Raw genomic sequence first — 17,743 nt, 5'->3', positions numbered from 1 at the left:
TAAGGAAGGAGGGCCATGCCATTGTTTTCTTCTGTGTCTTGGTTTTTGGGGGGTGTTTCTTTTTGGATTAGCTTCGTAACCCTGTTTTTCTGGTATCCAGAAAACACATTTGAGAGATTCTGTAACTCAGTTGTCAAGTGGTCTTTGTCAGCCAGGCGTTTGGTTCTGGAGATGAGAGTCTTGGCTACGGAGTTTATTTGTGCAGGGTGGTGGTGTGATTGTGCATGTAAGTAGCGGTTGGTGTGTGTTTTTTTCCGGTAGATAGTGTGTCCTAGGGAGCCATCAGGTTTTTTGTAGATTAGGACGTCAAGAAAGGGGAGTTGGTTGTTGTCTTCTATTTCCATAGTGAATTGTATTTTGGGGTGTAGGCTGTTGAGATGTGTGAGGAAGCTATCTAGTTTTTCTTTCCCGTGTGGCCAAATTACAAAGGTGTCGTCAACATATCTGAGCCAAAGTTTGGGTTTGTGTTCTGACTTGTCTAAAGCATTGGTTTCAAAGTGTTCCATGTACAGATTTGCGATGACCGGTGAGAGGGGTGATCCCATGGGTGCTCCTTCTATCTGTTTGTATCTTTGTCCATTGTGGATGAAGTACGTGTTGGTTAGGCAGTGGTTGGTCAGGTCCAGGATGTATTTGGGGGGGTTGTATTTGTTTTGATATCCCTCAAGTAATTAATGACCCACCCAGTGATATTCAGAATATCACTCATGAAATCACCCAAGATATCCCTCAAGTAATTAAGGAACAAAAGAAGAAAAGGCACACTAATCTAGGAACTTCCTCTCTACCCAGAACGTTGGAGGCTATACACCACACCCCTCAACAGTATTTATAGGAACTCAAACACCAGACTCTGCTCTGTTCCAGTAACAAGAAGCCGAAAGCACCAGCCTGAAGATGACGAGTGAGACCTCGTCGAAACGTCGCACAGACACCCCGACTCTTACACGGGAAGACACCCGAAGACACCAAAACCTGCATTCCTATACCCGTGAAAATCTACGAAAGCATATATATATATATATATATATATATATATATATATATATATATATATGCAGGTTTTGGTGTCTTCGGGTGTCTTCCCGTGTAAGAGTCGGGGTGTCTGTGCGACGTTTCGACGAGGTCTCACTCGTCATCTTCAGGCTGGTGCTTTCGGCTTCTTGTTACTGGAACAGAGCAGAGTCTGGTGTTTGAGTTCCTATAAATACTGTTGAGGGGTGTGGTGTATAGCCTCCAACGTTCTGGGTAGAGAGGAAGTTCCTAGATTAGTGTGCCTTTTCTTCTTTTGTTCCTTAATTACTTGAGGGATATCTTGGGTGATTTCATGAGTGATATTCTGAATATCACTGGGTGGGTCATTAATTACTTGAGGGATATCTTGGGTGATTTCATGAGTGATATTCTGAATATCACTGGGTGGGTCATTAAGTGTAGATTAGTTGCTAAAGCTCTCGTGTCTTGACCTCTTGAGCTTGTGAAGAGTTTTTCTGAGAAGATGGCTGTGCTGCATTTAGTTGTGCTCTGGCTTGGCTTCGTGTATAGGGGCGAGCTATGGTTTTGTGCCTTGTGCCAGCCAGATCTGTGTAGGGATTGCAGGGGGGTGCAGCATCCGGAGGTGCCACTATAGTTTGGTTGCTGGATGGAGTCTGTAATATGTCTGTGGAGAGGGTCTGGGTTTGGGTCTGGTGTGGTTGATTGGTGACGGCGTTCTGTGTGCCTCTGGTTCTGGTGTCGGTTTTTGTGGGGAGGGCTAATTTCCAGATGTCTGGCAGGCGGGACGTGTCGTCACGCTTGTTCATGTTGTGAGGGTGTTTCTCTATCTCGATGGCTTCCATGATTATTCTCTTGTGGTGATGTTCCATGTTAAAGAGCAATTTGGAATCTGCAAAATTAATTTCGTGTCCTGTTTCTTTCATGTGTTGGATATGTTGACGACACCTTTGTAATTTGGCCACACGGGAAAGAAAAACTAGATAGCTTCCTCACACATCTCAACAGCCTACACCCCAAAATACAATTCACAACATGAACAAGCGTGACGACACGTCCCGCCTGCCAGACATCTGGAAATTAGCCCTCCCCACAAAAACCGACACCAGAACCAGAGGCACACAGAACGCCGTCACCAATCAACCACACCAGACCCAAACCCAGACCCTCTCCACAGACATATTACAGACTCCATCCAGCAACCAAACTATAGTGGCACCTCCGGATGCTGCACCCCCCTGCAATCCCTACACAGATCTGGCTGGCACAAGGCACAAAACCATAGCTCGCCCCTATACACGAAGCCAAGCCAGAGCACAACTAAATGCAGCACAGCCATCTTCTCAGAAAAACTCTTCACAAGCTCAAGAGGTCAAGACACGAGAGCTTTAGCAACTAATCTACACTTAATGACCCACCCAGTGATATTCAGAATATCACTCATGAAATCACCCAAGATATCCCTCAAGTAATTAATGACCCACCCAGTGATATTCAGAATATCACTCATGAAATCACCCAAGATATCCCTCAAGTAATTAAGGAACAAAAGAAGAAAAGGCACACTAATCTAGGAACTTCCTCTCTACCCAGAACGTTGGAGGCTATACACCACACCCCTCAACAGTATTTATAGGAACTCAAACACCAGACTCTGCTCTGTTCCAGTAACAAGAAGCCGAAAGCACCAGCCTGAAGATGACGAGTGAGACCTCGTCGAAACGTCGCACAGACACCCCGACTCTTACACGGGAAGACACCCGAAGACACCAAAACCTGCATATATATATATATATATATATATATATATATATATATATATATATATGCTTTCGTAGATTTTCACGGGTATAGGAATGCAGGTTTTGGTGTCTTCGGGTGTCTTCCCGTGTAAGAGTCGGGGTGTCTGTGCGACGTTTCGACGAGGTCTCACTCGTCATCTTCAGGCTGGTGCTTTCGGCTTCTTGTTACTGGAACAGAGCAGAGTCTGGTGTTTGAGTTCCTATAAATACTGTTGAGGGGTGTGGTGTATAGCCTCCAACGTTCTGGGTAGAGAGGAAGTTCCTAGATTAGTGTGCCTTTTCTTCTTTTGTTCCTTAATTACTTGAGGGATATCTTGGGTGATTTCATGAGTGATATTCTGAATATCACTGGGTGGGTCATTAATTACTTGAGGGATATCAAAACAAATACAACCCCCCCAAATACATCCTGGACCTGACCAACCACTGCCTAACCAACACGTACTTCATCCACAATGGACAAAGATACAAACAGATAGAAGGAGCACCCATGGGATCACCCCTCTCACCGGTCATCGCAAATCTGTACATGGAACACTTTGAAACCAATGCTTTAGACAAGTCAGAACACAAACCCAAACTTTGGCTCAGATATGTTGACGACACCTTTGTAATTTGGCCACACGGGAAAGAAAAACTAGATAGCTTCCTCACACATCTCAACAGCCTACACCCCAAAATACAATTCACTATGGAAATAGAAGACAACAACCAACTCCCCTTTCTTGACGTCCTAATCTACAAAAAACCTGATGGCTCCCTAGGACACACTATCTACCGGAAAAAAACACACACCAACCGCTACTTACATGCACAATCACACCACCACCCTGCACAAATAAACTCCGTAGCCAAGACTCTCATCTCCAGAACCAAACGCCTGGCTGACAAAGACCACTTGACAACTGAGTTACAGAATCTCTCAAATGTGTTTTCTGGATACCAGAAAAACAGGGTTACGAAGCTAATCCAAAAAGAAACACCCCCCAAAAACCAAGACACAGAAGAAAACAATGGCATGGCCCTCCTTCCTTATATCAAGGGCACTACAGACAAAATCAGCAAAATCCTCCATAAACACAATATCAAAACAGCCTTCTGCACCAACCAAAAAATAGCCAATATCCTCAGAAACCCAAAAGACAAAATCCAGCTGGAAAACCAAGGGGTCTATGAAATACCCTGCAAAGTCTGCCCAGCCACGTACATTGGACAAACAAACAGACGAATAAATGCACGTATCGCAGAACACAAGAATGCCGTCAAAAAAGAAGAAAAAACTTCCTCTCTTTTCCAACACATGAAAGAAACAGGACACGAAATTAATTTTGCAGATTCCAAATTGCTCTTTAACATGGAACATCACCACAAGAGAATAATCATGGAAGCCATCGAGATAGAGAAACACCCTCACAACATGAACAAGCGTGACGACACGTCCCGCCTGCCAGACATCTGGAAATTAGCCCTCCCCACAAAAACCGACACCAGAACCAGAGGCACACAGAACGCCGTCACCAATCAACCACACCAGACCCAAACCCAGACCCTCTCCACAGACATATTACAGACTCCATCCAGCAACCAAACTATAGTGGCACCTCCGGATGCTGCACCCCCCTGCAATCCCTACACAGATCTGGCTGGCACAAGGCACAAAACCATAGCTCGCCCCTATACACGAAGCCAAGCCAGAGCACAACTAAATGCAGCACAGCCATCTTCTCAGAAAAACTCTTCACAAGCTCAAGAGGTCAAGACACGAGAGCTTTAGCAACTAATCTACACTTAATGACCCACCCAGTGATATTCAGAATATCACTCATGAAATCACCCAAGATATCCCTCAAGTAATTAATGACCCACCCAGTGATATTCAGAATATCACTCATGAAATCACCCAAGATATCCCTCAAGTAATTAAGGAACAAAAGAAGAAAAGGCACACTAATCTAGGAACTTCCTCTCTACCCAGAACGTTGGAGGCTATACACCACACCCCTCAACAGTATTTATAGGAACGCAAACACCAGACTCTGCTCTGTTCCAGTAACAAGAAGCCGAAAGCACCAGCCTGAAGATGACGAGTGAGACCTCGTCGAAACGTCGCACAGACACCCCGACTCTTACACGGGAAGACACCCGAAGACACCAAAACCTGCATTCCTATACCCGTGAAAATCTACGAAAGCATATATATATATATATATATATATGCGATGAGGATTAAAAATGTAAAAATGCATACTTTACATTCTTCCCTTAATAATTGGTTCTACAGAGGCTGTGATTTTGTACTTTCTTTTTTTTTTTGTATTTTGCTTAACAGTTGGTTGATGGTATTAATTTTGACTGATTTAATACTTGCTTGTCTGAAGGTGTCCTCTGTGGGAAGGGATCTCCAGACCAAGTCCAGTTTAAAGATAAGGAACCATAAGAAGGCAGAGCACGGCTCTTGAAGCTGCCCATCAACAGTTGTTGTTGTTGTTGCTGTTTAGTCATTTAGTCGTGTCCGACTTTTCGTGACCCCAAAACAGGCTGAGTAGGCACCAGAGGCTCCAGGTTGCCCCCAAGATTGGGGGGGCAACATCACACACACCTCCCAAATCACGCAAGTCAGTGCAGCCTTTGCAACATTGCACTGGGCTCCTCTCAACATGGGGAGGCTGGGCCCCCTTCAAGCAAATATTGAGGGGGCTGAAGACCCCTTGGCCCCCAGAGTTGGCATGCCTGGCACACCCATCAGTGGCGTAGCGTGGGGGGTGCAGGGGGGGCCGGCCGCACCGGGCGCAACATCTGGGGGTTAGGGTTAGGGGGCGCAAATTACTTGCCTTGCCCCGGGTGCTGACAACCCACGCTACGCCACTGACACCCATAGCTCATCTTGTCACAGTTTTACCCATTATATCAGACCCTCCAAGTGTCCCTATTTTCCAGGGACAGCCCTGGATTTACAAAAGCCGCACCGGTTTCTAATTTGATCCCGGGACGTCCCGCTTTTCCTTAGTGCGTCTCTATTTTCATTGGAGAAATGTTGGAGGGTATGGTAGGACCTATTTTCATCAGATAAATATTGAATGGGTATCTGACTCTGAGCCATCTGAAGGCAACTCTGTAGAGGGAAGGGTTTTTTTAACGTTTTAATGTTTTATTGCATTTATTATATATGTTGGAAGCTGCCAAGAGTGGCTGGGGTAACCAAGACAGATGGGCGGGGTATTATTATTATTATTATTATTATTATTATTATTATTATTATGGAATAGGATGTCCCTATTTTCATCAGAGAAATGTTGGAGGGTGTGTTATATTGATATATAGTGTATTCAAATTTTGGTAATTATTTCTAAAATTTGCATCTATCCATATAAATTAGCATAGGCATGCTATATGCAGATTGGTTTTTCTCTTCCATCCTCTTTTTCCAGTGTTGTATTTCTTCTTTGTGGGCTCCCAAGTGTGTGACAATCGTATTGTATACCTGTCTGCTTTGCTCCATGTATCCCCTTCTTCTCTTTTCTAAAATTCTCCTTTCTAAAGTTCCTTTTTCTTCTTCTTAGCAATGGCGCCAGTCTAGTAATCTCTCTCCGACCCGACCCTTTTCCTTCTATCCTTTCTTTCTGCTTCCTTTCTTTCAACAAAACATATTTTATATATATATATATAAAGAGAGAGAGAAAGGAGATAACATTCTTCCCTTTTTCTCCAACCAACAGCATTTTGGTAAGCTCTAGCAAAATATTTTTCGTGGCATGCTTCTCTGCACAATACAATTTGCGATCATATTGAGCAGCAGGAATTTCCCCAGTCATATTGCTTTTCATGTTGGGACTGCATTATTTTACTATTCCGCCGCTTTTGAAAAGTGAGGTTAAAGCAGCAGCATGAAAAAAGTAGGAGCTGCACACTTATATAAGATGAAGGGAACTAGCTCACCTTCAGGAGTTTGATCCCTTCGCTATGACTAAAATATCATTTATCTCTGACATTACCACAGAGCTGCTTAACTGTCATCAGTTCATCTGTTTTTGCTCTAAGGTAAGGACTGCCATAGGAATAACTGCGATGGAAAGCACACTTTCTGGGTGTGTTGCTGTTACAGAATTGTTTGGGGGCATTGATTTTAATTAACTAATCTGTTACCACATTTCTGTACTGCTCTTCATCACATTTGTCCTAATCTTTGTTGATTTTTTTAAACAATGAAAATATAAATGACCTTTCTTGTGGTTTTTTTAGGTATTGGGTTTTCATTTTTCTACATATCAAATTAAACATTTTACAAACTTTGAAACATCCAATGACATCCATCCATTCTTCTCCTTCCATGGTTCATATTACATATCACAGTTTCCTGCATATTTTACTATAACCATTCAAATCAGTTTTCCACTTTTACATCAAACAAATATTATTTACTCTGTTGAATTTATTGAATGCTGCCAGCGTTTTGAGCTGTGTAAAATTATTTTCCATATATTCAATAAATATTTTCCACTCTACTTTAAGTTGCTTTTTTTTTTTTTTTAGTTTAGTTTCTTTTCCCCTCGTCATATGGCCCTTGTGGTCTCTTCCAACTCTATGATTCTATGATTCTAAGTATTTCTTTTTGCAATTTGAAGGTCTGTGGGCTATCAATAAACTTGAACAGGCTTGCAATATTAGTGGCAGGGTATGTGGATATATTCATGAGTTTGCAGAATATACCAGTTCAGAACATTTTTTTCTAGAAAATACAGAGAGGCATGAGCATTAGCAGATACAGGCAGTTTAGAAAAGGAACTGAACGAGAAACATAATTCAGCATTTTCAATCCTGGCTCTTCAATTGATGGCAGTTGGTCTACTGACCTTAAGACTAAAAGGTTACTAAGCTAAACATCTGTACTGATGTGCACAGCTTTCCCATAGCACATGTGGAAACTCATATCCCTTTCACGACGAGAAAACTCTCCTCCTTCTTTCAAAACAATGCTCTAGTAGCCTAAGGTTGCTTGGGAATTCTTGTCCAACCAAGTCTGTAGACAGATATCTAATATAATTTACAGATTTGGGGTCAGCCAATGCTGAAGTTAACTTTTAAGACGGGCCCTTTCAAGTGTTGTGTTAATTACACAAGGCACCTGGAACTATGAAGGCATAACTATCAGAATAGATGTTTCTTCCCAATATTTATTTTGGTAGAAATTTAGCAGAGAGCTGGCATAGCAGGCAGGTAGGAAGGCAGCATGGGATTTCACGAAATAATGGCGTAAGACAATTCCCTATGTACACATATGCTGTCTCTGAAATGTGACAAACTCAGCATCCTATACCCTTTTAAAATGTGGCACTTTTCTGGGGCGGAGGGTGTTATTGGGTTGTTGTTTTTATTCAGATTATATATGTTGTGATCTTTTCTGTGAAACACCCTGAGACCTCCAAGTATAGGGCGGTATATAAACGCTAATAATAATAATAATAATAATAATAATAATAATAATAATAATAATGCTCTCTAGGCTACACTGAAGTCAATATATAGCTAGCTAGCTAATTTTAAAATTTGCGTGTTCAGACCCAGAAACCTCCCCCCTAAATTAATTCACACTTGACTCAAATTTTGGTTTTGGTTTTTGGCAGAATTTAGGCCACAACTTTATTGATTACAGAAAGTGACTGGTTGATTAGGCTCTGGTTCGACTAGCTCACTGCCATGCAGGTAACGCTGACCCAGGGTTCCAGCATAGGTCAGCCAAGGGTGAACACCTGGATAAGTGGAAAACTGGGAACGGGCTAACTCTGTCACCCAAATGTCCCCTGGACTCAGGCACAGGCACAACCCCCTCTCAGGGGTTGATCAAACCATCGAGTCCCTGGATTCCTTTAACAGAATACCCTTCACATAGGGATGGCGAGAGCCTTCTCCCATCCCTATCACCTGAACTAGAGCCTATCCGCAACCTTACAAGTTGTGATGATTTGCTACGCGGTAGGTGAAACCCAAATGGCAACAGCCAATCAGCCAAGTGGGGAAAATTCCTGCCATGCCCCTGTCCCAATGACAGGCAACACACAACAGCATAGCAAGGTCAAGCGCAAAGCCCTAAAAGTAGGGAGAGGTGGACAGGTGTTCTGAATGCACCGCTGAAAGAGGAAGCTCTGGGTCACGTGCATGGGCATAAATAGGTCCCTTGAACTGTTTAGACTGTGTCCCATTGGCCAGATTGAACCCAGTTTCGAGGGACCTACCAATCGGGTGTTGTGGCTGACCATTCATACCCACCCACAGCACAGGGTGCCGGTTTTCCAGGTCTCACCTTCCTCTTTAAGGAAGGACCCAATGTATCTAAAACAGGTTTCTTCTATATTGCATACAACATTCTTCGCAGAAATCTTTCCACTGAATCGAGAATATTCCTCTCCTGTTTACCAGTTCTGGGACAAGTAAATTAAGTTTCTGTTAAGTCATTTAGGAGACTTCTATGACTGGTAAGGCACAGTAGCCCTCTTTAGGATTTGATCCAAGAGGGCACCAGGTTGGCAAACGCTGGAAACCCCGTTATAAAATCTTTCCCATGATTTGCAAAACCACCCAAAATGAGTGCATTTACATACCTTCCAACACAGGGGCATCCCAACATTTCTCCAATGAAAATAGGGGTGATCTATTCCATGCCCTCCATAATTTCTCTGATGAAAACAGGGACACCCTAAGGAAAAGCGGGACATTTCGGGCTCAAATCAGAAACCGGGATGGCTTCTGTAAATCTGAAACTGTCCCTGGAAAATAGGGACACTTGGAGGCTCTGTGTTTAATTTTTATTTTGAGAAGTATTTTTATTTTGAGAAGTAGTTGTGAGACATCTGCAATAATCTGTCAGTTTTGGAGACACTGCAAATTCCTGCTCAGCAGCATATTATCTGTATTTGTTAGGCAGAGCCAGAACCACAGATGTGGGAATAGTATTCAGGGTAATACCCCCCACTCTGAAGGAGAAGAAAAAACTGGTTACTACCCAGCAGAAGATGACATATAAGTGGAAGTCATCTGGCATCTGGATTATATATTCAATATGCACTTTTGGCTTTTGACTGCAAGGGAAAAAACACATCAGCCCACACAGCATCTGTGCTTCTAATATAATTTGTTCTTCTCAACACTTCCTCCTACTGAATGTTGAAGATTTCCAGACGAATCTGTCTTGCCTGTATCTCTGGGTCCCCAAACCACACACTCTCCAATTACACAGGAGTTGGGTTAATTTACAAGATAAAAATGCAGAAGGCACTCTCTGCTTTCTTCTCAGTATGCAGAATTAAAGCAGGCATTCAGCAAAACAAGGAGCTCCAACTCCTACACAAAAAGTAATGTGTGCATTGACAACGCAGGAATTTCCCCTCAAAGTACCTCAATAAATCAGAATCGCAAGCCCCTCTGCCTTACAAATTGAAATTTGCTCCTTATTATCGAAGCCTCAGTCCAACTATTGCTTGTACTGGATCCCAAACACTTGGCCTGTGGTTCAGTAGCTCTGATACTGACAAAATAATTCCCTCACAAACTTGGCCTTTCATGTCCTATTTTACAAGCAGAGGAAAACTCCTCGTGCACAACAGGGAATCCCCAATAATAGGAAGAATATTTCCTGTCATATAAGAGAACAGGAAGTTCCATGTGCATGCTGGACTTCTGCCCGCATCCCTTGAGTGCAATCCAGCAAAAAGTTTGAAAGCCATTCGTCTTATGCTTCAAACTAATTCACAAATTCGGCAAATTACATTTCAGAATCTTCCTGGAGGTGTGCCGTTTTAAACTGGAGCTGAAGGAATTACCTTTTTTTAAAAAGTCACAAAAATTACACCCCGCACACAGAAACCTAGTACATAAAGGAACTGGGCTAAAGTAGAAACACAGTGGTACCTTGCAAGACGAATGCCTCGCAAGACAAAAAACTCGCAAGACGAAAGGGTTTTTTGTTTTTTGAGCTGCTTCGCAAGACGATTTTCCCTATGGGCTTGCTTCGCAAGACGGAAACGTCTTGCAAGTTTGTTTCCTTTTTCTTAACACCGTTAATACAGTTGCAACTTGACTTCGAGGAGCAACTCATAGAACGCGGTGTGGTAGCCTTTTTTGAGGTTTTTAAAGACTTTGGTGATTTTTGAAGCTTTTCCAAAACTTTCCCGACACCGTGCTTCGCAAGACGAAAAAAATCGCAAGATGACAAAACTCGCAGAATGAATTAATTTTGTCTTGCGAGGCACCACTGCACTTGCATCTGGTGAGCTATCAGAGATTTGTTTTGTTCTTTTTAGAATGTAAGCCCGCACCTGCAATCTGCTGCAATATAGTGGCAATATAGTGCAAGAAAAAAATTACACCCTGTGATTTTGCTGAACATCTCACTCGTTTGTAATTACCATCAAATTGGGGGGACTGAAGAGCACAGCTAAGTGCTTTTTTTAAAAAAAAATATTGATACTTACTCAAAGATATACAAAAATACCCATTATCTTTTTATAATATAGTGAGATAAAACAGCTACTTAGTCTTATAGGAGAACAAAGTCAGAAGGGAGAAAAAACAAAGGAACAGAAAGCAAGAAAAAAGGAATAGAAAGAAGAATATAGCTAAGTGCTTAAGGCTGCAACTCTGGACACATTTTCCTGGGAGTAAACCCCACTGAACACAACAGGACTTATTTCTGAGTTGCCATGTGCAGGATTGCACCGTTCCATTTACATTGGTGGGACACGCCTAGCTTTCTGTGCCAGCCAACCACAATCAACTGCAGGAGAATAGGAAGTGGAAGCAGAGCTATTGAAAATGGAAAATATTCCTTGCCTGTGTGAGCTTTCCTTTCATAGCCAACAATGGGCACACTGTGTCCTGACAACCCTCCGGATGGTGGGCATTATGTGGAACCAAGTTTCACTAAAACCAGTGAACTTATTTCTATGTAATGTGTTGATAGGTAAAGGTAAAGGGACCCCTGACCATTAGGTCCAGTCGTGGCCGACTCTGGGGTTGCGGCGCTCATCTCGCTTTATTGGCCAAGGGAGCCGGCGTACAGCTTCTGGGTCATGTGGCCAGCATGACTAAGCCGCTTCTGGCAAAACCAGAGCAGCACACGAAAACGGCATTTACCTTCCCGCCGGAGCGGTACCTATTTATCTACTTGACTTTGACGTGCTTTTGAACTGCTAGGTTGGCAGGAGCAGGGACTGAGCAACGGGAGCTCACTCCGTCGCAGGGATTCGAACCGCCAACCTTCTGATCAGCAAGTCCTAGACTCTGTGGTTTAACCCACAGCGCCACCCGCATCCCTAATGTGTTGATAGTCAGCAGTTATATTTAACTGCATCTGTAAGCCTGCTTAATGGGATGTAGGTGGCCCTATCTTTCTCTGGAATGTGCCCATTGCACAAATCACATTAATTTCTATGAAACTTATTTAAGTGTAAACTTGCTATGAGCTTCCAGATAAAACTCAGGGAAGTTGAAGCAAGCTTTACTGAAATAAATGGAATTTACATTCCAGCAAAGTGTTTGAGATCAAGGTGATAGTCTAAGGTAATCAAACCATATTGAAGTTTCTGAGAGAGCACGGAAGACCATAAAAAAAAAACAGCATCATATGCGACTTAAAATGCCAATATATCAATAATGTTAAGATCCAAAAATTATCTGTAGGTATCAGTTGTGGTATATTATAAACACAACAGTAACCAATTCAACATTTTCTGCTTGTTACAGTCGACTGGCCAAATCACTTCTGGTTTCATTTTAAACCATCAGAATGTTATATAGCCATCACCATGAAATTGCTACTTTACATTTTTTGCTTGATATGCCAGCCTCCGTGATTGCCTTGAAAATAAGTGATGAAGCCACACAGACCAGCATTACGTTTTCAAGCTACATTTCCTCACTTTAAATCAGATATTTGCTTAATTGTATTTATGCCAAAAAAACACAACCCAAAACTAGCAGATACTTTACAAAGTTGGTGCTTTAATGGAGACATTTTTTTAAAATGTTGTAGCCTAAATGAAAAACATACAAAATATATATTGCTAGCCATGACACTGGAGCAAACTGCAGAATACAGTTACATCAATTTTTTTTAATTTTTTTCTTGCTTGCTTGCTGTTATATCCTGCACGTTGTTCCCAAGGAATCTACCATCCAGACAATGACCAGATCTAGATCTGCTTAGCTTTTGTGAAGTGATAGCCTTACATGTGACCTCAGACTATACCCTGGGACCCAGAATATTTTTGCATACACATTTTCTCATTGCACTCTGCTTCCAACTTACAGCAGGCGAAATACCTTAGCAGCAATATAAGGCAAAAGTGAATGGCACTAACTACTAAACAACTACTTCAATTCACAGCATTGTGCCCATTCCAATGATGACCAAACAACCAACAAGAGTCCTGTTTTGCCTTAGCTAGTCAGCTTGTCTGGGCTCGCCAAAACAGATAACGAGCTTACCGCTTAGTAATGCTTTCTGACACGTGGCAGCTTAGTCACCTGTATTACTGCAAACCTGGTATAAACTAGGAATGAGGTGGGAAACTGGTTCCATTTAAATTTTAGTTCACATGGAACAGGAAACCATGGTTTCTGCTAAAACACTATACTGTATTGAGTCTCAGAATAATTGATGCATTTGAATTATGGTGCTGGAGGGGACTCTTGAGAATCCTACAGACCGCAAGAAAATCAAACCTATCCATTCTGAAGGAAATCAGCCCCGAGTGCTCACTGGAAGGACAGATCCTGAAGCTGAGGCTCCAAATACTTTGGCCACCTCATAAGAAGAGAAGACTCCCTGGAAAAGTCTCTGATGCTGGGAAAGATGGAGGGCACAAGGAGAAGAGGACGACAGAGGACGAGATGGTTGGACAGTGTTGAAGCTACCAACATGAGTTTGACCAAACTGCGGGAGGCAGTGGAAAACAGGAGTGCCTAGTGTGCTCTGGTCCATGGGGTCACGAAGAGTCAGACACAACTAAACGACTAAACAACAATTGAGTCTCAGGTTCTCACATATACAAACAGGTCCCTTATGAAGCAGAGAAACATTCCATTTTAAACTACCCACGGAGCCCTGTGGTGTCCAAAACTTGGGACACTATGGTTTGTTTAAAGCTGGCATGCTCTGGTCCATGGGGTCATGAAGAGTCGGACATGACTAAACGACTAAACAACAACAGTAATGGTTTATCAGCTAGCCAGGATCTGAAAATAGAGTTTAACCCAGCTTGATCTCACCAACTATAATTCAAGCAAACCAAAGTTCCCCACATTTGGACATCACAGGGAACTCTGGTTAGCAGAAATGTTACATTACACTAGGAAAAGAGGAGGACAGGAGAAGGATTAAAATAGTGAGGGTTTTGCCAGGTTTTCCATTACATCTGAACCAAACGTAAGTGTCAGAAAGTGAAGTCTGATACAGAAGGCTTCTCCATCAGAAGACATCAAAGGCTAAGTCCGGAAATTGTGTTTCTTTATCTCATGTTGTACAAAATGCTATGGTTTTCACAAGAAAGCGGTAGGGAGATACCCAAAGGAGTAGTGGGTTTTTCAAACTTTGATAGAGGTCATGTCTGGCTCAGAATCTTTATTCCCAGTGGAACTATCTATTCGAATTAAGCCAGACTTGGCTCAAGCAGGAGTGCTGCATGCTGTCGATTGTGTTGATATTTCCAAACTCTCCAAATCCTGCGTAATTCTTCTGGCTGATTTTGGATATGAAACAGCCTGATGCTGCTCTTCAGCAATAGTATGTCACTGGCAAATTGAACACGTTATACCGCAGAAGCTACACAGTCACAAATGCACAGGGGTCATAAGAACTGAAGCCTGCCAAATGGTAGCAGCTTCGCATTTGAACATCTGCTTCGTTTGCGGGCGGCTGCAAAACAATCTGGTTTTGTATGTGACGGTGCAGAACACAACCAGAAGGTGGGAGCTGTTGCCCACCCAATTTTTCTTTTTAAATGTCACAATGCACACAGGATTCATGGAAACAAAATAAAAAAATTCCTTCCAGTAGCACCTTAGAGATCAACTAAGTTTGTTATTGGTATGAGCTTTTGTGTGCATGCACACTTCTTCAGATACCATGTACACGAAAGCCCATACCTATAACAAACTTAGTTGGTCTCTAAGGTGCTACTGGAAGGATTTTTTTTCCCGACTACGGCAGACCAACACGGCTACCTACCTGTAACTAGGATTCATGGACAGTGCCTCCTCCAAATTTCATCAGAACGAGACACTCTGTATTTCATTTATTTAAAAATATACACCTAGCTTTTCAAGGCAAAGAAGTATTTTGCCTCCAGTGACAGTCATCTTGCAGCGTTTGTCTGCACCCGGTTCCAGTCTAATTTTAGGTTGGTCAATTTCTCCTGGATAACACCATCTCAGAAAGCATGTCCAAAGAACATTACTTGCCCCTCGAGCTCTAAAAGTAAATTTAAAGGATCCCTTTGATGTACCAAGGCACGGCCTCTTCTCTGACCTCTCTCAATGCCCTCACATGCTAACTAGTCCTCCCTCTTCCGTCGTTTTTACCTCAGTGCCAAGCTTTTAAAGCATGAAGCTCTTTTATTTTCTTAAGCTATTTATAAACTGCCCTCCCTCAAAAAGTAGCAGGGTGGTGACTGGCCAAAGAACAATAAAATACCGTCATAAAAACGGCTTCAAAAGGCAGTAAGCGCACAGCAGGGCAAAGTAGCCAGCTTAAAATCTTCTCCGGAGGGTAGGACTCGAACCAGTGGCTTCAAGTTTCAAGAAAGGAGATTCCGACTAAACGTTTGGAAAAACTCTCTGACAGTAAGAGCTGTTTGGCAGTGGAATGGACGAGAGATGGTGGACTCTCCTTCCTTGAAGGTTTTTAAACAAGAGGTTGGATGGCCATCTGTCATCGATGGCCATCTGTCATGGATGCTGAGATTCCTGCATTGTGGGGGGTTGGACTAGATGACCCCTGGGTCCCTTCCAACTCTATCATTCTATACCCAGGCAAACAGAAAAGTTTTGACCCAGAAGATAGTGTCACGGTTTCTGAAATGTCAGTTACTGGTGAATTATTGCAGAATCTGATTCATTGCTCAAATGACACGTTCTAACTCCCATTTAAATTTTCTCCTGAAAGAGCGCTTGCCTGTTTTCCAGGGCAAATGCCATTAAATAACGCTGAGCCTTTTCCTGAAAGGATGATTGTCCTTCCCTCCAGGAAAGACAGAACATCCTCCGAAGAAAACAAAAACGCTAGTTCAGCTACAGGGCCCATCCTGTCTCCAATACCAGGCAGTTCCGAACGCTGAAATTTACAACCGCAAAAATCATTAATTGAAGAACTCCATGCTGTGTGATTCACTCCTACCTTTGGACAGACTAGGATATGACAGGACATTTCGAGTTTGACATCACATGCCTTAATAAATAAAATACCGTGTAATAAATAAAATACTGGGTGGGGGTTACTGTTTTTGTTTGCTGTTACGTTTTGCATTTTTGAGTTTTTATATTGTAAATCGCCCTGTGATTCTCAGATGAAGGCACATAAATTCAATAAACAAATTAATAAAGTTAGCCATAATCTACTGTTATTTCTGTCCTCTACAAATCCACCTGTTATTAAGTCCACATATACCAGACCTTCCAAATGTCCCTATTTTCCAGAGATGGTCCTAAATTTACAAAAAGCCATCCCGGTTTCTGATTTGATCCCGGAATGTCCCCCCTTAGGATGTCCCTATTTTCATCAGAGAAATGTTGGAGGGTATGGAATTATGTCACATACACCCAAGCCAACGGAGGCCTATACAACCTTTAAAATACATCTGAAGGCAGCCTTGTATAGGGAAATGTTTAATGTTTTTATATATTTTGGAAGCCACCTGGAGTGGTTTGGGAGCCCAGTCAGATGGGTGGGGTAATAATAATAATAATAATAATAATAATAATAATCATTATGGAATAGGATGCCCCTATTTTCATCTGAGAAATGTTGGAGGGTATGACATACCATTATATGCATATGACTTGGCTCACTTTTATACCTGATTCCTGTACATACCCTGTAGCTTCCGCATTACCTGAAAGGATTTAAACCTATTTATGTTTCCACACAGCTTCTGACTTCGTATGCACCTCTCACAGTGGTGACAAATTACAATGTGAATGCAGAGAGCCTATTTTCAGTGACTTTCTGTGTACTTCTTAAGAGAAAAATTGAATGCATTGCCCACAAAGCCCAGCACAATGTCCACTTCAGCACCTTGAAAGTAGTTATATTAGAAAAATTGCCCCTTATGTGATTATAAATAAGGAATGGTAAAATAAAACAAGATAGAGAGTTATACCGACGACCGACTGAGGAGAGGATCAATATCAGTAGAAAATAAAGGATGGATATTAGCTCTTGAAATCTAGAACTTGGGGGGTCCCATTGAAATTAATTAATTCAGACTATAATTGAATTTTTTTTTGAATGTGGAAACATTTGGTTTGATTTGTTATTAATATGAATGGGGTTTTTTAACTGGAAAATGAATAAAAATTATTTGCAAAAAAAAAGTAGTTATATTTTACTTAAAATTTGAGAATCGCTGGTTTTTTCCTGCTGCAGTAAACACTATGTATTGCAGGCTTTGGGAGATCGGAAACCATAAGGTCTCTTCGGTGCTACTTTATTTCAAGTAATAGATAATGTACCTTAAAAGCAACTACCATCTGAGAACCTGCTGTAACAAGTCTGTGTAAAAACAATACAGCAACAGGGGCCTTTTAGAAACACCAAGTTTAGGCCTGTCCAGATTAGATAGCTGTTGATTTCTGAAAGAAGGCAAATTTCTCACCAACAATCTTAAGTTAGAGACAGAGAAACTCTCTATAGTAATGAGAGTTAGTGGTAGTATTCTAAAAGGGGTTGATTTTCTTTC

The 17,743-nt window shown here is 42.0% G+C and overlaps 1 protein-coding gene across 3 annotated transcripts in view; it reads right to left on the bottom strand.

Moving 5' to 3' along the window:
- Positions 1-17,743, bottom strand: part of TSPAN12 (tetraspanin 12) — a 92,913-nt gene that overhangs the window by 65,328 nt on the left and 9,842 nt on the right. Inside the window, exon 3 of one of the 3 annotated variants that reach the window (XM_082239866.1) lies at positions 6,277-6,422. The exons of the other annotated variants lie outside the window; for them this stretch is intronic. Coding sequence (XP_082095992.1) covers positions 6,277-6,294 — 18 coding nt within the window. The 5' untranslated portion in view covers positions 6,295-6,422. The remainder of the gene's footprint in view (positions 1-6,276; positions 6,423-17,743) is intronic. 3 annotated transcript variants of the gene reach the window in all.

Source organism: Podarcis vaucheri, assembly GCF_965113315.1.
Source record: "Podarcis vaucheri genome assembly, chromosome: 10".
NCBI lineage: Eukaryota > Metazoa > Chordata > Lepidosauria > Squamata > Lacertidae > Podarcis > Podarcis vaucheri.
The sequence above is the reverse complement of the archived record's forward strand: the minus strand, read 5'-3'. Positions and strand labels throughout refer to the sequence as shown.